Here is a 19,465-nt window from a genome sequence, read left to right on the forward strand (position 1 = left end):
GCACATTCACAAGCGGCCTCTACAGCAGACGACTCTGAATCAGGAAGGGAGAGTCTAACTTTGCCAGTTAGCCTGCGTGCCACCTCGCTGTGCTGAATGCGTGGAATGAAGGCATAGCACGTTGCTGGAGCACGCCACAGACCGCGCCTTTATAAGGGCATAACAACTACTAAAGCATGTCTCTAGAAAGAGGACCCAGATTTTAGTCTTGGCACTACAGCGTGCTGGGCTTGTTGGAGGTGGTGCTGAACCTGAGTTTCATGCAAACTGAAAAAATGCCATAAATTTTTATTAGAAGTTGGTGAAATACCTTATCAAGATGTGATCAAAGTGGGTAAGATTGTCTTGATAAAATCATTTTTAGTTCTAACAAGTTTAATAGCAAGCTGCTTGCTATAGCTTAGCAACACTGAAAATCAACATGTCTGAATAGTTGATAACACAATTTGTACCCAACTACTTTGTGGCTTGTTTCTTGTAAGGTTAATGCATAAAACCACTTAAAATTCTGCATACTTTGCTTAGATTAGAGGAGTGGACAGGAAGAATGGAAAATAAAGAGAAAAGGCCATGGTACTACAAGATGTACGTGTTGCATGGTACAATTGGCTCAGATGACAAATTCATTCCTATAGGGAAATGAAAGGAAGGAAGGACAAGCTGAACTGTGAAAGTGTATAAATAGGGAGGTAAAGCAACAAACTAAGTACTTGAGTAATCTTACGATTACTTGCCTGGAGGGGAAAAAAATACTTAAATGAATCTTTAACTACATTAAAAACGAACAGAAAAAATAGGGGCAATGGGGCAGGCAGTTATAAATGGCTGTTAAGTAGATGAAGGGAATAATTGACAGAAACAGAGGTACTCTGATTATTAAAATAAGAGGAAAAAAACTTAAGATAGCTCATCAAAAAACATATGTCTGAAAAATGCATGTGAAGTCTTCAGATTAATTTCTTTACAGGTATCAGTGCACCACATTCGAACAATCTGTGAACAGTGAACATGAGGGAGGTTACTCATGGGAACAAATTTACAAATTTGAGAAGTAATTTGAAAAAAGCAGCTTAAAGGAAAGTTGACCTTAAGGTGATGAGAGAATAAACCTGTGGGGAACACACTCATCTTGCACTAGCACAATGTTAAAAGCAAACTGGCATCTCTGTTACAAAATATCCTACATCATAAACAATCTCCTGACTCAGGTCTGGTGCATTCTAAGGAGAGTTTGGTGCTTGCCAAATTTTATTTTTATATATATATAAAAATATTAACAATAGAAAGGACTTTAAAACATTAATGAGTAAATGCAGATTAAAGGAGATCCAACCATCATGAGAAAGCATTATAAGCTAGTTGTAAAAATCTGTAATCTTGGCAGGGCAAGAACAAAACTTCTTAAAAATATTTGGCAAACATACTGACTATTTCATAAACCCATCTCATATCACGTGTGTGTGTATATATATATATATGCATCTATATATACACACAATCACATAAGCATAGTTAGTAAGTATAAAAAAGAGAGTCCTGGTATGTTACCATGCTTATTTATCCACATCCCTGCTGGTAATTTGGTTCTGTATGAATTTCTTATAACCGGGTGGAATTCTTTTCTTGGGATTATTTAAAAGTGTCTGTTGCTTCACTTCTGTTTTGGTCTTCCATTAAGCAGAGGGGTACGAGGAAGAAAAGGACAGACTCTGGTCAAGCACTGACCATTTCTGGTAACCATCAGAAACAAAATTTGTCCACACAGAAGAGACTGTATCTTTATTACAGATACTGTGGCAGCAAGTCTCACTGTGAATCAGTCATAAAACAGGTGGAAGAAAAACAGCTGCAGATTCTTAACTTGTATAACAGAGCTGCTCATTCATAAACACAGGAGATGAGGCGCTTGTTTGGATTGTGCCAGAATAAATTTGGAATTATTTTATTTACTCAGTTAATTTTGAAATTATCTTCAAAAGGACAGGAAGAAAGAAACAAACTTGAATAGATAAGAAAAAAAAAAAAACCACCACCCAAAACCAACCTCTGACAACTTTTTCATCATTGTACAAAGTAGAGTAGTCCAACATGTATTAAAACTGATGTTTCTCTTAAAACTCGATTAAAATATTAAATCATGGTTCCATTTCCATGGAACCTTTTTCTGTGGAGAAGGATTTGTAATGGCACTGGTAAATTCACTCTCTAGATGGATAAGGTTTATCTGGTACAAACCAGAACGGCTTCAGGACACGATTATGTATTGGTATAACAGATGTACTTCCATTGATTAAAATTAAACATGCAGACTGCTCTGGATTTTATGAGTCACCCAGTTCAATAAGAAGTATTAAAGGAAAAATAAATCTTGTTAGTAACTGGTTACATACTATAATTTGGGCAAGTCTTCCTGCCAGGCCTTAAAATGTACCATATTCAGCTGTCTTCTGTTGACTGGTCTCTTAAGATAGTCTCTCCCAAAATAGTACTTTTGCCTCAGCCATTCCAGTAATGCCTAGCATCTTAGCTGCAAGTATTTAAAAGAAAGGAAAACTATTGGAAGTTTGAATTCAAACTCAAAGGGTTTTTTTTCTGTTTTATTTTACAGAGGTTTTATCCCAATACTGTAATTTAATTGATAGGGAATAGGATCTCTTAACTAATGTCGGTGCCTGAGTAATATGTATTCTGAAAATACTAGAAATTAAACAGTTAAAGCTGTTGACTAATTGCTCTATGATGGGTTCCAAGGATAGGACCCAGAAAAACCCTGTAGTGTCTTGGCTTTAGAAAAGCCCTCCACAGCTTTAAAACTGTAAATGGAGTTCATAGGCTGCTTATAATTAGGAATCATGAAATACAGCTCTAGTACATTCCCCCAGCTTGTTCAACTAATGTGGGTTTCTTACACACGTACTGGTATTGATTTCTTCCACTGGGCTACCTAAAGTTCTGCAACAGGCAACTCTCTTGATTTAGTAACGTATGCCGAGCCTTTTAGTTACCTCCCTGTAGTCCCCACCAATACATGTAATTGAAATGGGTCAGTCAGTGTCTCAAGTCCTCGAGTTCTACTTAAATAAAACAAGCTAGCATGTTCCTTTTAAAATTAAACAAAAAAATAGGTTTTATTTTGACACAACTGATGTGGTAAGTCCTTCAGTATATAACCTTCAGGTGGTTTTTGCAGGGATACTACAGTATGAGGAAAAAACAATTATATTGTTGGTGTGCCACATTAGGTCTCTTCTTCCATACATACCTGTACTGTGGGTACAGAAGCAGCATACGCATAAAGCAAAAGAAGGCGCAATTTTTAATTGTCCTGTATGCACAAGAGACACATGGCCTAGTGAACTTGAACATTAAAATGTAGCTGAGACATTCTTATTTGTAATTCCATCTCTTTCAGTACCTTTAGGGAAGTAATTTGCTCAGTTTTTGACTCATTTTTTTTCTTATCAGAAAAATGAAGATAATGGCCACCTACCCACCAGATGTTAAAAGAAACATTTTTGAAGGTTAAAGTGCTCTGTCATTTCTAATCAAAATTCTTTCTTTAAGTGTTCTTACTTATCCAGAGTCTCACAGGCCATGTTACAGCTTCACCAGGACGGTGCACTTAGCTTCTGCTGGTCAGCAAGAGGCTACTGCAGTCTGTTCTTAAAGAGAAAGATATTGCCTAGAGAGCATCCCCCTCAGAGTAAATCAAACAAACAGCTGTGCACATAAGTACTGATTTTACTAAAGTGCTTGGTATCTGAAGTAAACTTAGAAGGCCCAGAACTATCCCATAATCATCCAACAAATCCCGAAGCAACATTACCAGCTAGTTCAACTGACCATGAAGTAAGGCTTAGGTAGGGAGGAATGATGCCCCCTGAATTTTGTTGGTGAAAGTCTAAATTCTTCATAGGAAGAAGTGGGGGAAAAACCATCACATCAATTCCTGCATCAGAGATGGAAGGAGAAAAAGGATATTAAATGTTGTTGTCAAACTCTGCCTGAAAAGATTCTTTCCAGGAACTAGAGGGGATTTTTCCCCCCCATCAAACTAAGTAAATAAAATATTACCTAAAGGAAAATGCCACCTGTAGTCTGAAATTCCATATCTAAGGTGTAAGAAAGTGTTAAAGCTAGGTACTGGGACTTGAGACTACCTGGTTCTCTGCTAGAGTTCTCTACTAGGTTGCTGTGGGCCTTCTAAGGAAATAGCATAGAGATCAGTGTGCATCAGTTTTCAGAAAAGTTAGAAGAATTATATTAGTCTGTGTCAGGGGCTTTTGATATTAAATATTTCTGGCCTTGGAGGAAAGTTTCAAGAGCTGAAAAACTATATTTATGGATATTCTAATCACTAAGGTATAGTGTTTTCTTCAGTAGGATTTTAAAAGGAATACGTTTATTTAAGTGTATCTTTATATGTATTGAAATGAAAACGCTTACCTGCAGAGGTGTTCAGGGCTGTTAAATGTCCCTGAGTTGCTGAAAGCTGCTCAACTCTGTGCATAAGTGGTGTATGGGGGGTCCGGCCATGTTCTGAATAAGCTGGAGCAGGGAATGTCTTGTAAGTCTTTGAACCCCAAAAAAAGGGGAAGGGTGGAAGTGTACGTCCCTCGAAGTGATTGTTTTCCTCTATGGTATAAATACAGCTTCTGAATTGAGCTCTATTTCCCTTTGGTTAGAAGAAGAATTACTCTTGACATAGATAGCAAGCGGCTACAGGAATAGACGACTTGCATGGAGCAGAATGTGTAATCTAAGAGACCTTGGACATAAGGTGTAAATGGCAGATAAAGACATAAATTTCATTTAGGTTTAAAAGAAATAGAGCTGCTTCTTTCCAGTGATTTGGCCAGCAAGTCTAGCTGCTGTCAGACTGTGGATCAATATGGCACAACCTCTAGAAAGCTATTTAAACCCAAGGCATAAATAATATAATTCCAGCCAAACCTGGAATCATATTCAGCATGTGATGATTTGAAGTCAAAATACGTGCAGGATCCAGGAGAACAGTTAGTATTAATACAACATGTACAGTATGTAAGTATAGACCCTTTCATTAGTCTTTCCAGTTCTTTATTAGTAGCCTTATCTTTCCTGCGTTTTCATTGGGCTAAACAAAATGATACACATACATTATTGAATAACTCGGTATTGCTTGCTATTTTAATTAAATTACTGGGTACACTTTGGCTTTTAATTAAATCCTCAGCTTCTGGGAGACGTGTAATAGCTCAGGTGGGCTTGGTGTAGAGAGAATTCTAGAAGTATTAATACCTATCTAGCTCCTTTGAAAACGTCAGGCACACTGCACCAAGGCCATGAATCGATGCTAGGATAGCTGTCATCCACCTGCCCTCTCTCAGGAGACTTTCTTTTTTTAAAGATTTCACACTACTCTCAAATCTAAATGTTCTGGGCAGGAAATATATAAATCCTTATATGCTGGTATAGCCTATGGAAAATCTTGCAAGAGTCCTACCATTTGCAAGTGTTACCTTTATGGTTTACCTCTACTTTATTAGGTGTCTACTCTTAGACACTAGGATGCCTTTTTGGCATAATTCTACGGGTTTTTTTACTGCATGCCCTGTTCTTTGGATTCATTCTCCCACACCCTACAGGATATAACCTTGTGAAACCAGGAATGTGATATGGGAGGTGCAGTGTTGTTTCCGTGTGTTCTCGGCCCTGCAAACACGGCAGTGAATGTTCCTTTGACAAGTGTAGTGGCAGTATTAATTGCTCCTGAATATATCATTGCAAAATCGCGTGATTATTCCAAAAAGCAAACTCTCTTCACCTACGTAAAGGCTAAACTTTTAATTTTGAACCTAGCTTTTCCTCTCCCTCAAGTTAGTTAATACATTGCTGTTCACTGTCTGGCACTGCTGCTGATGATGCAAGTTGTTGGGAGCAAAATGGTTCCTTTGAAAATTCTCGTATTACACTTTACCTGGTTTGCCTTTGTGCTTCAACAATTGCACAAGTCTTTTGGAGAAAAATGTTTCTTTCAGTTATAAAGTATGTGACAAATTAAAATGCTAATTTCTGTGAAGTTGCATCTATCACCGTATATGAACCGGGATGATACCCCCGTTCTGTACACATTCCACAGCAGTAGTAACCCACCGCTTGTGCTAGCTGGTAAGTCAGCTTGTGGGGTCACAGCTACTGCTTGTCCCTGACTGCTGTGAATTGCAACTTAGGCAAAAAATTGAGGACAGTATATAAGGTTGGAAGGGGAGCCTATAGGTGAAATGTGTAGTCAGTGACTTCAGAGGTATAAAGCAGTTTAGAAATTAGTGTTGCATGCTGTATCCGTGGGAGTAATCACGTACCACTAGACTGTCTCCAATAGATGTTGGTTTGCCTTAACTCATGAATCCACAGTGGGGTAAAGAAGTTATAATGTGAAAGGAGTTACTCCAATAGGCATGTGTTCTGTAGAGCAAGGAAAATATTTGGTCCAAACCAAAAGATTTAACAACTGTTATTTTGTGGTATGTGGCAGAACTGAGCGATGATCCTGACTGAGACCTGCAGCATGTAGGAAGACCTGACTTACAGCAAACTTTCTTTAATTGCGGTTAACTGTTACAAAGCAGGTATGCTGTATTTATTGCTTTGATTCATTGAGGATTCTTGGAAATTCAGAAATAATTTCCTGAAGACCTCAGTTCTGTTCCTGAAGGTGCTCCATACTTCAATGGAGTTGGTATTCACTAGAGCAAAAGCAGGATTTGAATCTAGGAGAGTGCCATATCTTAATTTTTCTGACTCCAAATACACTGTCTTCAGAGAAACAGGAGGAAACTTTCTTCATTATGAGAATGGTGAGGCACTGGAACAGGTTTCCCAGAGAAACTGTGGATGCCCCCTCCCTGGAAGTGTTCAAGGCCAGGTTGGGTGGGACCTTGAGCAACCTGGTCTAGCAGAAGGTGTCCCTGATCATGGCAGGGGGGTTGGAACTAGATGACCTTTAAAGTTCCTTCCAATGCAAAAGCATTCTATAATTCTATGAGACTGTTTCTTCTGAGTTCTTCTTCTTAGTTCCAAAGTCAAGGAGTAGAATAATGTCTTACGTAGAACCTCCTTAAGAATTGTTGATTCAAAGAATTTATTAACAAAAAAAAAAACCTAAAAAATCAGCATGTGCTCTGTCCTCAAGTGATATAAATTCTCTGTTCAAAATTTGTCACACTTACCATAGGAAAAAATAGTTTGACAGCCTTTTGTGTAAGTAGTGCGATAAATAGAGAGTGAATTTGAAATTGGCACAAACTGGGATAAAAGGTAGTTTGTTTGCAGAGTCTCCACAGTGCAAAACTGCATTTCTTGTGTGGTCCCTAAAGCAGCTTCCCAGGCTTACGATATTCAGGAAGATGGAGAGAAGACACCTGGAAACACAGGTTTTACGTGACAAAACTTGGAAATAACAATTCTTTGCCTTGTAGTCTAAAGAATTCTTGCAGAGTCTTTAACCATACCTGTCCAGCGGCTGTTACAAGATTATGATGATGTCATCTTTCTCTTGTACATGTTTTCTTCCATTCATTTCCTGGGCAGGTTTTTTTCACTAATTGCTTTTTTGTCTCTAATGCATGCTCACACACGTTCCTTTACTGTCTTTGTGGTAGACAGCAAGACAGAGCAAGAAGGGGCAGGGCAGGGATCTTTGTTCCCTTATTTTCTCCTGAGCATAAACCCAGCAGTAGAAATACAAAACAAATCTGCAGCATCTCATAAGCATTCTGAGTCTCAGACATAAAGTTTTATGTAGCATCACAGATGTCATGGAGCTGTGTGCTTCCAGCATGAAACCTGAGATTCTGACTGACTTAAGAGCAGGGTGGAAGTCCCAGGTGCACATCCAGTCCCGGGGACAGATTGGCAGATTAAAAGAATTTTTAAGGTGTCTTATACCCTCTTCTCTTTTCCTCTTTTTGATTCAGTTATTCATCGTTTTGGCAGTCATGAGTAAGTATAGATGATCTACATAAAGAAGAAAATATTGAAAGACAAGTTGCAGTGACCATAGCAAATGATTAGAAAAATAAGTTCATAAGATATGTATACTTATTCCTACTGTGTTTTTCCTGAATCTTGCAGCTATGCTGTTTGTTGAGGAATGTGGAGTTGAAAAGCCTGAAAAAGTCAATTTTTAAGATAGTGTGCATTAATATGCAGAGATTTCTAACTTTGAGGACTTAGAAGTTCATGTTCCCTATCCGCTTTTCATGGAGTGGAAATGATAGAAAGAGTTGCCTCAAGCTTTGTTTTGTGGAGCTTTAATAAATGCATCTGTTTCGTTAAAAAGCTTCACCATGATGTGGCTTACTCCCTTTTTCCCTTGGGAAGGAATGACAAGATTCCTAGCAAAGTTATTCTGAGCTACTTAGCACTTCATCAAAGTTCATGACATCTTGCAAAGCTGGGAAAGGGAAACAGGAGAAGAGTTTAGCTTGCTCATTTCCAGTTGTTGGATTTGGTTTAGTTTGGTTTTGTGAAACGTCAGTAAAATTGGATGTTCCTTGAGTTGTGTAATGAAAGCTGGCAATGCCAATGCAGAACACTCCCCACAGAAGACAAAGGAGAGATAATTAGAGTATATGCAAGAATGGAGCGGTCTAGAAGAAGAATAATACAAGGTATCAGCACACTTGAATATTTTTACACTGTAACATAGCAGTGCATACAAGTGAACTGGAAGTTTTGCTAGGCTGGACTATAGGACACTTTTACTTCCTTCCATTGCTGGATGTTCTTTTTGAACAATTGCCAAAATATATGGGGAACAAGCTAGATTATATTGAAATCCAGAGAGCAAGTGTTTTCTGAGGTACTTGATGCCTTTAGGTCTTTAGGATCTTGGCTTTGTATTTTAGTAGCTATTTGTTTTACATTCATTTCTTACTTCTTCCATGTCTTGAAAAAAGAAAAAAAAGATTTCCTTCCCACGCTTATTTTAAAATAGCTTTATTGTTAGTATCATTTACACCACATTAAGTCATATTTCCAGTTGGAAGGGATGGGGGAGATGCATAAATGTTGTTTTGGGGATTACTAGACTCCTTTGGGGAATGGTGTCCAATTATCCTGAACAGTGCTGCAGCAGCATGTATCGCTGCATGAGCTAATCTTCTCTGCTGGTTAATCTGCCTGGTTTTGCTGTGTTGCATGATATCCTGAAGATCTGTTTGCCTTTTAACGATATGTTAAAAACTGTTCTTGCACAGAAATCTGCATATAGACTCACACATACCTCGCTAGATAATACACCTTCGGTAAAGAATTTTTGCAGCACCTTCATCTCTTAAGGTTGCAAGGTATTTTTAAGTTCTCTTTGAACTTCTTGCTGATTAGAATTTCAAATTAGCAAGAAAGGTAAAATTTCTTGTGAAGCATGTGAAGAAGCCAAAGCATACAGCACAGAATTGTTCACAGGAAAAAAACTACGCCATTATTAAGACTACTTTTGAATAGGTGTTGTAGGGGGGATCCGTACAAGTTGTTTATTAAATAAAATTTGGAAATGGCTGCAAATTATGGCAGTTTTGAACTTCTACCTTTTGACTTGTGAATGAAAATTATAAATAGCAGTACTAGTGGGCAGGTAAGATGCTGTTAAAGTGTCAGAAAGCTCTGATTTTATATGGTAATTGTGGCAGCATGCAACTACTTTTTAGGTAATACCCATCAAGATGTTTTAAATAGGGACGCTTTTAAATGTGTTTTAAGCCATTTTTTAAATGTGTAAGCTGTATAAATATTTAATAAGCTTGTTTGGCACTTTCACCACTTTTCAAAACATGCTCACAAACAAAACAAACAAATCTGTCTTCCTTTCACAGCTTTCTGAATGTCTCGTCAGTGAGATTGGGACCAGAATCGGGGGGAAGAAAAAGGAACTTCCTTTCTATTAAGATGCTATTTGTGTAACAGGAGTCGTTACATTTATTGTATATCTTACGTAATAGCATGAGGTTCTCCAGCAGTACATCAGAAAAGTCTGGAACTACTCCATGCCTCGCCAAGGACATCCACTAAAGTAGTCCCACCACTGTGCTGTGCTTCTCCGTTGGTGGTTTGTAGTAGTCCAGTTATTGGGCATTTGAGCTGTGTTCTAGAAAGTCTGACCGCCTTCTGTTGAGTTACCAAAGAGAAAAAAGAAACTTAACAAAATCAGGGATGCTCCAAAATTATAATTTGGCTTTTGTGTTGTGGATTATTATGCCATTTAGTTGAATTGTTTCTGATGCTTCACATATTTTGTTGGTATTTTAGCAGCTTACTGCTTTCGGAATTTGAAGACAGAAAGTTAACAATTAAATGTAGGTTTTAGTTGAAATATTTTCTTATTGTTACTCCATACTCCCATCAAGCCAGTGCTCTTGAAGGTAACAATAAGGAAAATGCAGTCATTTTTCATCAGCATCCACACAGAGGGAACTGTAGGTCTTTGGTATTCTCTGGCCTTGAATATGGAAGATTCTTTTGTTTTCTGTCCTCTCCAATTGCCTTTTCCCAGCAGATTCCTCAGGAATGATGAAATCAACTTTACAGTTGCTTGTGTGTAATCTTAAACTTCCTTTGAATGATGCTGAGGGGTTTTTTTGCATGTCCTATGCAAAAGACTCATCAGTATGGGTACAGGTAAGGCAGAGATGATACACTGCTTTATGGCTTTAGCCATTTGTGCTCTGGTAATGAAAGGGAAGTAAATTTTTGATGATACATTATGAAGTAGTTGCTGGGGTGCTTGGAGCAGCTCAAAGGTTTTGAGGCACTACATAATGTTTTTCCAAGACATTAGAGGTATTAGAGGCCTGAGGAGTAGGTCATAGTTTACTTCTGACATCAGAAAACAATTGCAATGCTGTGAGATGTATTATTACATTTACTAGACTGAAGTCTTCTCTGCTTGGAGTGGAAGTCTGGCATCTTTCTGGGTGATGACTAGGGTAAGCTAACTGTAGCTGGCAGATGGATTCCCTTTTCCAATGCTCTTTCCCCTAGTAGAAAGTTACTTATTTTGCCTTTTAGTTACAGTGTGCTAGAAGACGCATTTCTGCAGTGAAATCCTTTAGGGGAGACAACCTGTATTTGATATCTTTCCATAATGAACTTAACAGTAAATACACCACAAGAGTTCATTAATCTACCCTGCTTTATAACCATAAAAGCAGAGTTCTCAGGAGAAAAGGTTTCACCTCTAAATCTGGATTGGTTTAAGGATCAAAATAGTAGTACATATATTGGCCTTCCGCCCCAGTGCACGTAAGTTAAGAATGGAACTGTTGTACAAACCGATGGTCTTTATACAACATGAAGCATTTATGCACATGCAGACCACAGAATGTCCACTCCGATTTCCAGACTGGTGAAGAAACAAGGAGTGAACACAGCAGTAATAACTTGATTTAATATATCCACTCTGAACGAATGAAAAAATGTTCAGAACTACTGTTACTCCACTAGCTACTATATAACAGTATTCAAGTCTTTCAAATTTTAAATAAAACCTACAAAAATACAACTTCCGATCTTTGAAGTGACTTTTGCATGTGGATCAATGGGACTAAAGATCTTGAGTCTCTTTTGGAAGTGAGACTTCCAGAAGATCCCTATTGCTAATTCAGCAAGAATAAACCCCTTCCATAAGAACAGCCAATATATGAAACTATCTTTAGTAATGTTCAAAATGTGCTTGGGCATTCTTTTGTTAGGTACTGTCAGTTCTAATTAGCAGTGCGTATTTAGATAGTTATATGAATAACAGGTTTAGATCATTTAGTTGCTGAAATTAGAAATTATTTTCCCATAGTCTGGGAAAATGAAAATCATCTGCCATCCTCTGTGGACAGTTATTGAAATTCTGTTCAAGAATGCATAAGGAAATACTTGACAAACAGAAAAAATAAATAATACATTTCATCTGGGTTAAAAATAGCATACAGTACAGCTCTTTCTGCATGAAAGCAGGTGCTCTAAAAAGCACTAAAAGGTGTTCAAAAAATAAAGATATGGCAAAGCACAGAACAGATTGTGTTGGGGGGTGGCAAAGTAGAAAGGAACATCATGAAGTTACACTGGTCTAAAAAGGCAGGAGGCTTTGTCGAAGGTGAGGAGATGGGGCAATTGAAAGGTCATGTTCAAAAGTGATAAATCATGTTGTATATGTATTTTCTTAGTTTTATAGAATTGTCAAAAGGGTCTTGCTGAAGCTGTTTAGAAGACTGTATACATGTTCAAGATCTCTTTCAGATAACATTAAATAGCATTTCTACATATGCTTGTTAACCATGTGGAGAGAGGATCTGTAAAACCATGAGGGTTTAAAACCATTTTTTACCTACAAGGGACTGAAACGACTTCAGCCCAGTCCATATCTGCAGGGTTTCTTGAATCTGCTTCTTACACATCCATTGCAGATAAGAAAACAAACTTGATTTTTGAGCTCATCTAGTCAGATATTTAAATATATTCTTGTGCCTACTGTTGATGTTGGTTCAGTAATTTAAAGTCTTATTTCAAGAAATAAGGGAAGCTTTCAGTCCCATGCTTTCTGTAAGAGAGAACTGAGTGAAAAGCCTGTTCAGTATTGGAACTATAGTCTAATGATGTTTTCATTTTAACAATCAGACCTTGAATTTTTGGTACCTAAAGAAAGATATTTGTCACACTTGTGTGGTATGACCCAGATTGAGATTGAAGTAGAGGCAGTGATCACAAGGGGTGAGATATATATCAGTTCAATCTGCATCTTTCCATCCATATTTCTGAACCACATATACCAATACAGAAAACTTGTCTTTTTCGCTTTGTTCCTAGAACTGGGTTTCAAAGCCAGCCACAATAATAGAGATATCTTTTCATAGCTGGTGCTATTGAAACAAAGAGCAAAGATAAATCAGTTTCTCTTCACGCTATTTTTTTTTTAAGAAATTCCATGTGTGATACTTTTTCCCTTTCTGTTTTCTTAACAATCACTAACATAAAGGTAGCCTGTTGTTGTCTCCTACAATTGATACAATTTATAGTCTAGGAGCTTGATATACTTGACATTTTTGTGTGTGTATACACACACATGCACATGCATGCACAAACACACACTCTCTCGATTATTTACTCATTTTTATCTTTCTCTCTCTCAAATATCATTTTGTGGTTTTAATATCTTTTGAGCATTCAAGGAGCAGCAGTAATGTAAAACATTCAGTGAGAGGCAGGGTGATCCTCTTTGCACCATCAGTCAGGAAAAATACTGCAGCATAGGCAATATCATACCTTGTTTCATATACGGTGGACTACATAAACCCTGTAACTGTGTGACTCATTTCGCTGTTATATCATCCTAATACTACTTATATCACTATGTAACATTCATTTTAGAGGTAGGAAGTGTGAGGTAATTTCTTTACTGTTATAAAGTCTTAAGGCCAAATCAGAAAAAACTCATTTTCTTTGTAGACTAGAAAGAGGTAGCTACTGAAGATGCCCTCCTCACCTGTAGGAATAAGTATTGCCATGTGTTTCTGAATCACATGCTCCCTGGAAAACTGAATAACACAGAGACAAATGACACCAAGCTGAGTGGTGCAGTTGACATGCCTGAGGGACGGGATGCCATCTGGCATGATGGGAACTGGACAAGCTTGAGAAGTGGGCCTGTGAGAACCTCATGAGGTTCAACAAGGCCAAGTTGCAGGGTCCTGCAGCTTGGTCGGGGCAACCCCCGGTATCAATATAGGCTGGGGGATGAAGGGACTGACAGCAGCCATGCCGAGGACGATTTGGTGGTACTGGTGGATGAAAAGCTGGACCTGACCTGACAATGTGCACTCGCAGTCCAGAAAGCCAACTATGTCTGGGCTGCGTGAAAAGAAGCATGGCCAGCAGGTCAGGGGAGGTGATTCTGCCACTCTGCTCTGCTCTGGTGAGACCCCACTTGGAGTGCTGCGTCCAGCTCTGGAGCCCCCAGCACAGGAATGACATGGACCTGTTGGTCCAGAGTGGGTCCAGTGATCTGAGGGCTGGAGCAACTCTCCTATGAGGACAGTCTGAGAGAGTTAGGGTTGTTCAGCCTTGAGAAGAGAAGGATCTGGGGACACCTTATTGCAGCCTTTCAGTACTTGAAGGGGCTTATTGGAAAGATGGGGACAAACTTTTTATCAGGGCCTGTAGCAATAGGACAAGGGGTGATGGTTTTAAACTGGAGGGTAGATTTAGACTAGATATAAGGAAGGAATTTTTTATAGTGAGGGTGGTGAAACACTGGAGCAGGTTGCCCAGAGAGGTGGTAGATGCCCCATGCCTGGAAACATTCAAGGTCACATTGGACAGGGCTCTGAGGAACCTGGTCTAGTTAAAGATGTCCCTGCTCACTGCAGGGGGGCTGGACTAGATGACCTCTAAAGGTCCCTTCCAACCCAAGGCATTCTATGATTCTGTGAAAGCCCCTAAGGCAGGGCAATAACCTACATCTTTTCAGCTACAGCACAAGATGATGCCCGTGTCCCTGTGACAAATACCTGTTCATTCTCCATGGTTAGCATCAGAACAGTTCATGAGGAGAAGCTTCTGAAAACTTGGAATGGTAGTGGAGCAGTGAGCTCTCCCACAGTTGCTGCCAACTTGGGGGCTGGCAGTAAGGAGGAAGCAAGGTGCTTAGACTTAACAGTTCTGACTTGAATGCCTGCTTGGGAGCTAAATCTGAAGTACCACAGGCATGATTTTTGGAAGTGACAACCAACTCCACATAAAATAGCAAAGATTTCAGTGAAGGTGATCAGCTTTTTTTCAAATGTTACTTTTGTTACTGTCTGGACATACCTACTTTAGACGATTTTGGGGTCTTCCTCTGTAATATGAGAGGATGCAAAAAAAGCCCCAAAACCTAATGACTTGAGCTCTGATACTGTGTTGATAAATACTTGAGAAAATGTGGTAAATAATTAGTTATTTATTAATACCTTGTAAGGAAGATAAGTAAAAACTTAAAGCTGGCATTAATTGTTGGGAACTGAGTAATCGCCCAGTAAGTGACATTTCACTTCTGATTCAGGTAAGATTCTGCCACTTTAACCAAGTCCCTAACTATATGGTTTTTTTTTCTCCCTTTCCACGGCAGGTTATGTGTTCTGTATGTTACATCGCCTGCCTGAACAACATGACTGCACATTTGACCACATGGGACGTGGGCGTGAGGAAGCCATTATGAAAATGGTGAAACTGGATCGGAAAGTAGGGAGATCTTGCCAACGCATTGGCGAAGGATGTTCCTGAGTGCAAGACTGCAACCAAATGCTGTTCTCTTAGTTCACTAATGTTAGCCTTATTTAGGACAAAGTCAGCCAGACACCTTGTACTAGGCAAGTTTCAGACTACAGCCAATCAGTTTCCTTTCTTTAGCCAACCGTCCTGGTACTGTAGTTTAGGGGTTGATGGTGGTTGAAATTGATTTCTGGCTGGTTACTAAGGTGCCTGCTAGCCACCGTATAAAAATAAAACATGAAGAAATATTATTTTTGAGCATGGCTAGTGGATTTAAACAAAACAAGAAAAATCCAAAGGCTTCTGTTATTGCTGGAGTCACTCTAAAAGCCTTACGCTGGAAACATTCCAGCTGCAGAGTTAAAACAAATAGTTGTATAGAACCTGGTGTAAAAGTTTGCTATGCACATGGCTTTTGGACAAACTGTTTAATGTGCAGCCTTTCACCTCTTCACTGCTAGTGAATCCTGAGGAGGTGAAATACTACTAAGAGCAGCAACTGCAGCTGCTTTAAGCCCCGAAGACCTGACTGGTCACTCGTGCCTTCATTGCGTGTGGCTTTTGAGTTAGGCAGTGTCACCAGCATCAGGGATTCTGCTGGGGTAGGAACATCTTTCTGGTTCTTCCCAGGAAGCAAAAAAGAAAGGGGGGACAGAGATTCTTATGAAAAATTTTTATATCTATCGTACTATAAAGAACCTATCAGGGTTTGGTTTTATTTTTCTTTCTTCTCAGTTAAATTATGATCTCACTTTAGAGCCAACTCCATCCCAGAGCAGTAAATGGTGCATACTTTTTACATGGCATCCAGAGAGATTCTACGAGTTGCGTGAACAGATTCCACATACCTTGAGCAGTGCAGCCATTCCCACCGGCTGAAACCTGATTGGCTCTTGTTTGCCTTTTGCTAAGTGCAGGTATCTGATAATTGATCAAATAAGGCTAATTCACAGCACAGTAGCCATGGCTGGATTCTACAGACTGACTTCCTGTAGCTAGACTTATATATTGGGGAAAAAAAAGGACATTTTGTAGCAAACGGAATTCAGTAACAGTATTGGGGAACAACCAGTAAAAACACCCTTTATCAGATTGAGTTTGTGTTCCTCGTTTCTGGAGTGTCAATGAGATAATCAAACGGGCTATATCAGCCCTCTTTCTATGCAGCTGAACGCTCTCATGAAAATCTCTGCCCGCATCTATTGCAAAGCAAGTATAGCAAGTGAATGTGAAAAGCATTATGTGGAGTAGAATGTTTTGGATCTGTTTAGACCTATGGTTCTGCATTACGGTATGTCATGTTGAGCTGAGCGGAACTGAATTGCACCAGTCTTGTCAGTTTGGAAACAAAAAAGCAAACATAATAATCGGCATGCCTCCTGCTGCACACAGGGTTCAGGCAGGTAAAAAGGATTTGTACCGATGTGGCCCAGCTTAATCCTGAGTGAATTTAGCTTCTCAGTCTATTAGTAAGGTCTTAACAATCAGGTGAATTTGTAAGAAAACCTGAGGGAGGGAAAGATTTTGTCTCGTCTTCAAATACTGGGCAGATACAAAACATCAGAGGGGTGAAGTAACGTGTCTCTTGAAAAACCCCAGCGTTTGGGAGTAAGCTTGTGTGAGTCATCCTTCATTCTGCTTGTTACAGGTAACTAACTCCTTAGAGGCCAAGTTATATTGTTACTTTGTAGACAGCTATAGGAGCATTTAACAAGGGGACAACTAATTAAAAAAAAAAAAAAAAAAAAGAGAAGAATATATATATGTCTCTCCACACACATACTCAGCATCTGACTGTATTAGTGTTAATTAACCACAAAGCAAATCAGAAATGTCCATCATTATAAAAATGCAAGTTATCCAAAAGGCAAGCTGTTCTTTTTATTATCGTTATTATTCAAAATTATTAAACCAGCAGCAAAATCTTCTGTAACATGCTGCGTTTTCAGGAAATGGTCCTGGTGATAGGGACTGTCCAAGGATATTATTTATGTTTGCCGTGAGGAGTTTAAAAAAAAATACATGGATTTTGGCAGCTGCTGTGATATGCACTTTCTTTTCCTACAAAATCCTGTCAGACTATTTGATGGGCATTCTGATTGATACACAAGACTATTCTGCATTAATCCTGAAGATGCTATTTTGTTCCTCCTTAAAATTCTCCTTAATCTCGTTACAAGTGCACAGATGGTTTCAAGGTGGCTCTTGAGAGAACACTACTTAAAGTTGATGTGAATTATGGACAATGTTCACTTTAAACAAAAAAGTTGGGGAGGGGGTTGTTCCTTTGCAGTATCTGTTCTGTGAAGTTTGTTAAACGTAAAGAAAGCTTAAGTTCTTGTATCTTAAAAGAAGATCTTATTTAACCCTTTTGTGTTCTAGATTTACTTACACATGTAGCCTAGAGCTCAGTTTTAGTTTAACATTGTGAAAATATTAAAAGAATCTTGTAACTTTATTCTTTTTCCTCCTGCTAAAAAAAATTAAACCGATCAGATTAAAGTTTGAATTCCTTTCTGCCTATTCCAACAGGTCTTGCTATTTTGCACCATTTCTGCTGCAAGTTCATATAAGAAATATGAATGGGGACAACACCAACATTAGGCCAGTAACTTCAAGCTGAATTTACAATTGGCGGAAGGTGGAGAGTATTTTTTGCCCGTTTGGATGGGGAGGATAATATTTCTGCTGGGTTCAAGTTCAGTGATTTATTTTGCAAGCAAATCTGGCTAAATCTACTGCAGCCTGAGTGTTGGTCAGTTTAATTTTTAGGTTAGATACAGTAATTAAATGAACAAGATGTTCATACTCTGAAGTCAAATGCGTATGTGCCTATGTGCACTGTATCATTGGCCTCAAAGTTTTAAAATATCTTAAATGTTCTTTAATGGATTTTGGCAACTTCTGCACGTAGAGTAGCTATATTCCAAATCATAATGGGCTGTAGTCATAATGGATACGTAAAGGAATAACTATTGTTTCTTAATCATTTAGATGCTAGAAACACAAGGCTAATTAAAAACAATGGCCTGTATTAAAGGGAGAGAGAATATCAAGGTGATTATTTAAAAATAATTTTGAAGATTATTTGGAATTAAAATTGTGCCTGATTCATGGGACATACACACCGATTTTTTCCTCAAATTACTATGGTACTTTCAGTTACAGAACTGTGCATGATTCTTGAACAAGATGGCTGTGTTATAGTAAAGGTAAGTTAAGTAAAACAGCCCTGCCTTTTCATCAAGTTTCAAACCTATAGCCAGGTGCAAGCCAAGGCTTCAAGGACAAATAAGAATTGCCCCTGAAGGTTGCTGTGCCGGAGCCTGTCCTTAATTGCACTGGTTTCTGTTTTGAAGCATTTTAATGTTTTGAGTGGAAGCAACGTAACTGTAAAATGAGGTGCTTGAGAACATGAACTACTCTTCAGTAGTGCACAGGGAACACCCTGAAAAGAGTCCTGGTAGAAATTTAGTGGTCCAAAAGTAATATTATCTGCATGAAAGGTGATAAATACGTTCAAAACTTGAATTTTGCACGACTTTCTTCTTTGAACAAATAGTAATCCCCTGGCCTCTTGAACAAAATGCCCTGTTTATATTTAACTTTGTACTCATTGTGGTATTCAGTTCATTCTACAATCATAGCAGTTCCTTCTGTAACTGTGCTACAACTTTTATATAAATCTCTAAGGGATAAAGCTTTTTTTAAAAAATCTTAAAATGACTATTTCAGTACAAAGACTCACCAGGGAAGAAAACTGATACTACTGATGTCATAAAAATACAGGCCTTATAATAGATTCCAAGATATGTATCAGTGGAATAATTGACAGCACCTATGCTCAGAGTTGATGTGTACACAGTTAAGTGCCCAGACAAATGAATTAAAATTTCTTTGTTGTAGTATAGTTACTGAAATTGTCAGTCATCAGTGGAACAGCAAAGAGAAGGTCTAATTGAAGTAATCCCTTAATGTCACAAAGAGATTGTAGCCAATTCACACTGGAAATAATTTTGTATGCTCCTGGGAACTTTTATACCTAGAAAACAAATGGCAACATTTAAGACAACACTAGTTAAACTGAACTGTATTTATTGGCACCAGATGTTTATTTCATCACTCAAATACCTGATTAGAATTCTGCACACAGAACAAAACCAACGTAAGCAGTATTAAGCTGTGG

General features: G+C 38.5%; 1 protein-coding gene across 2 annotated transcripts in view; it reads left to right on the plus strand.

Annotated features, from left to right (window-relative positions):
- Positions 1–17,808, plus strand: part of ZFAND3 (zinc finger AN1-type containing 3) — a 141,080-nt gene extending 123,272 nt beyond the window's left edge. For both annotated transcript variants that reach the window (XM_064446013.1, XM_064446014.1), the window contains exon 7: positions 15,137–17,808. In XM_064446013.1, coding sequence (XP_064302083.1) covers positions 15,137–15,291 — 155 coding nt within the window. In that variant the 3' untranslated portion in view covers positions 15,292–17,808. The remainder of the gene's footprint in view (positions 1–15,136) is intronic.
- Positions 17,809–19,465: the final 1,657 nt, after the last annotated feature.

The sequence above is a fragment of the Phalacrocorax carbo genome, chromosome 3 (assembly GCF_963921805.1).
Source record: "Phalacrocorax carbo chromosome 3, bPhaCar2.1, whole genome shotgun sequence".
Taxonomy (NCBI): Eukaryota; Metazoa; Chordata; class Aves; order Suliformes; family Phalacrocoracidae; genus Phalacrocorax; species Phalacrocorax carbo.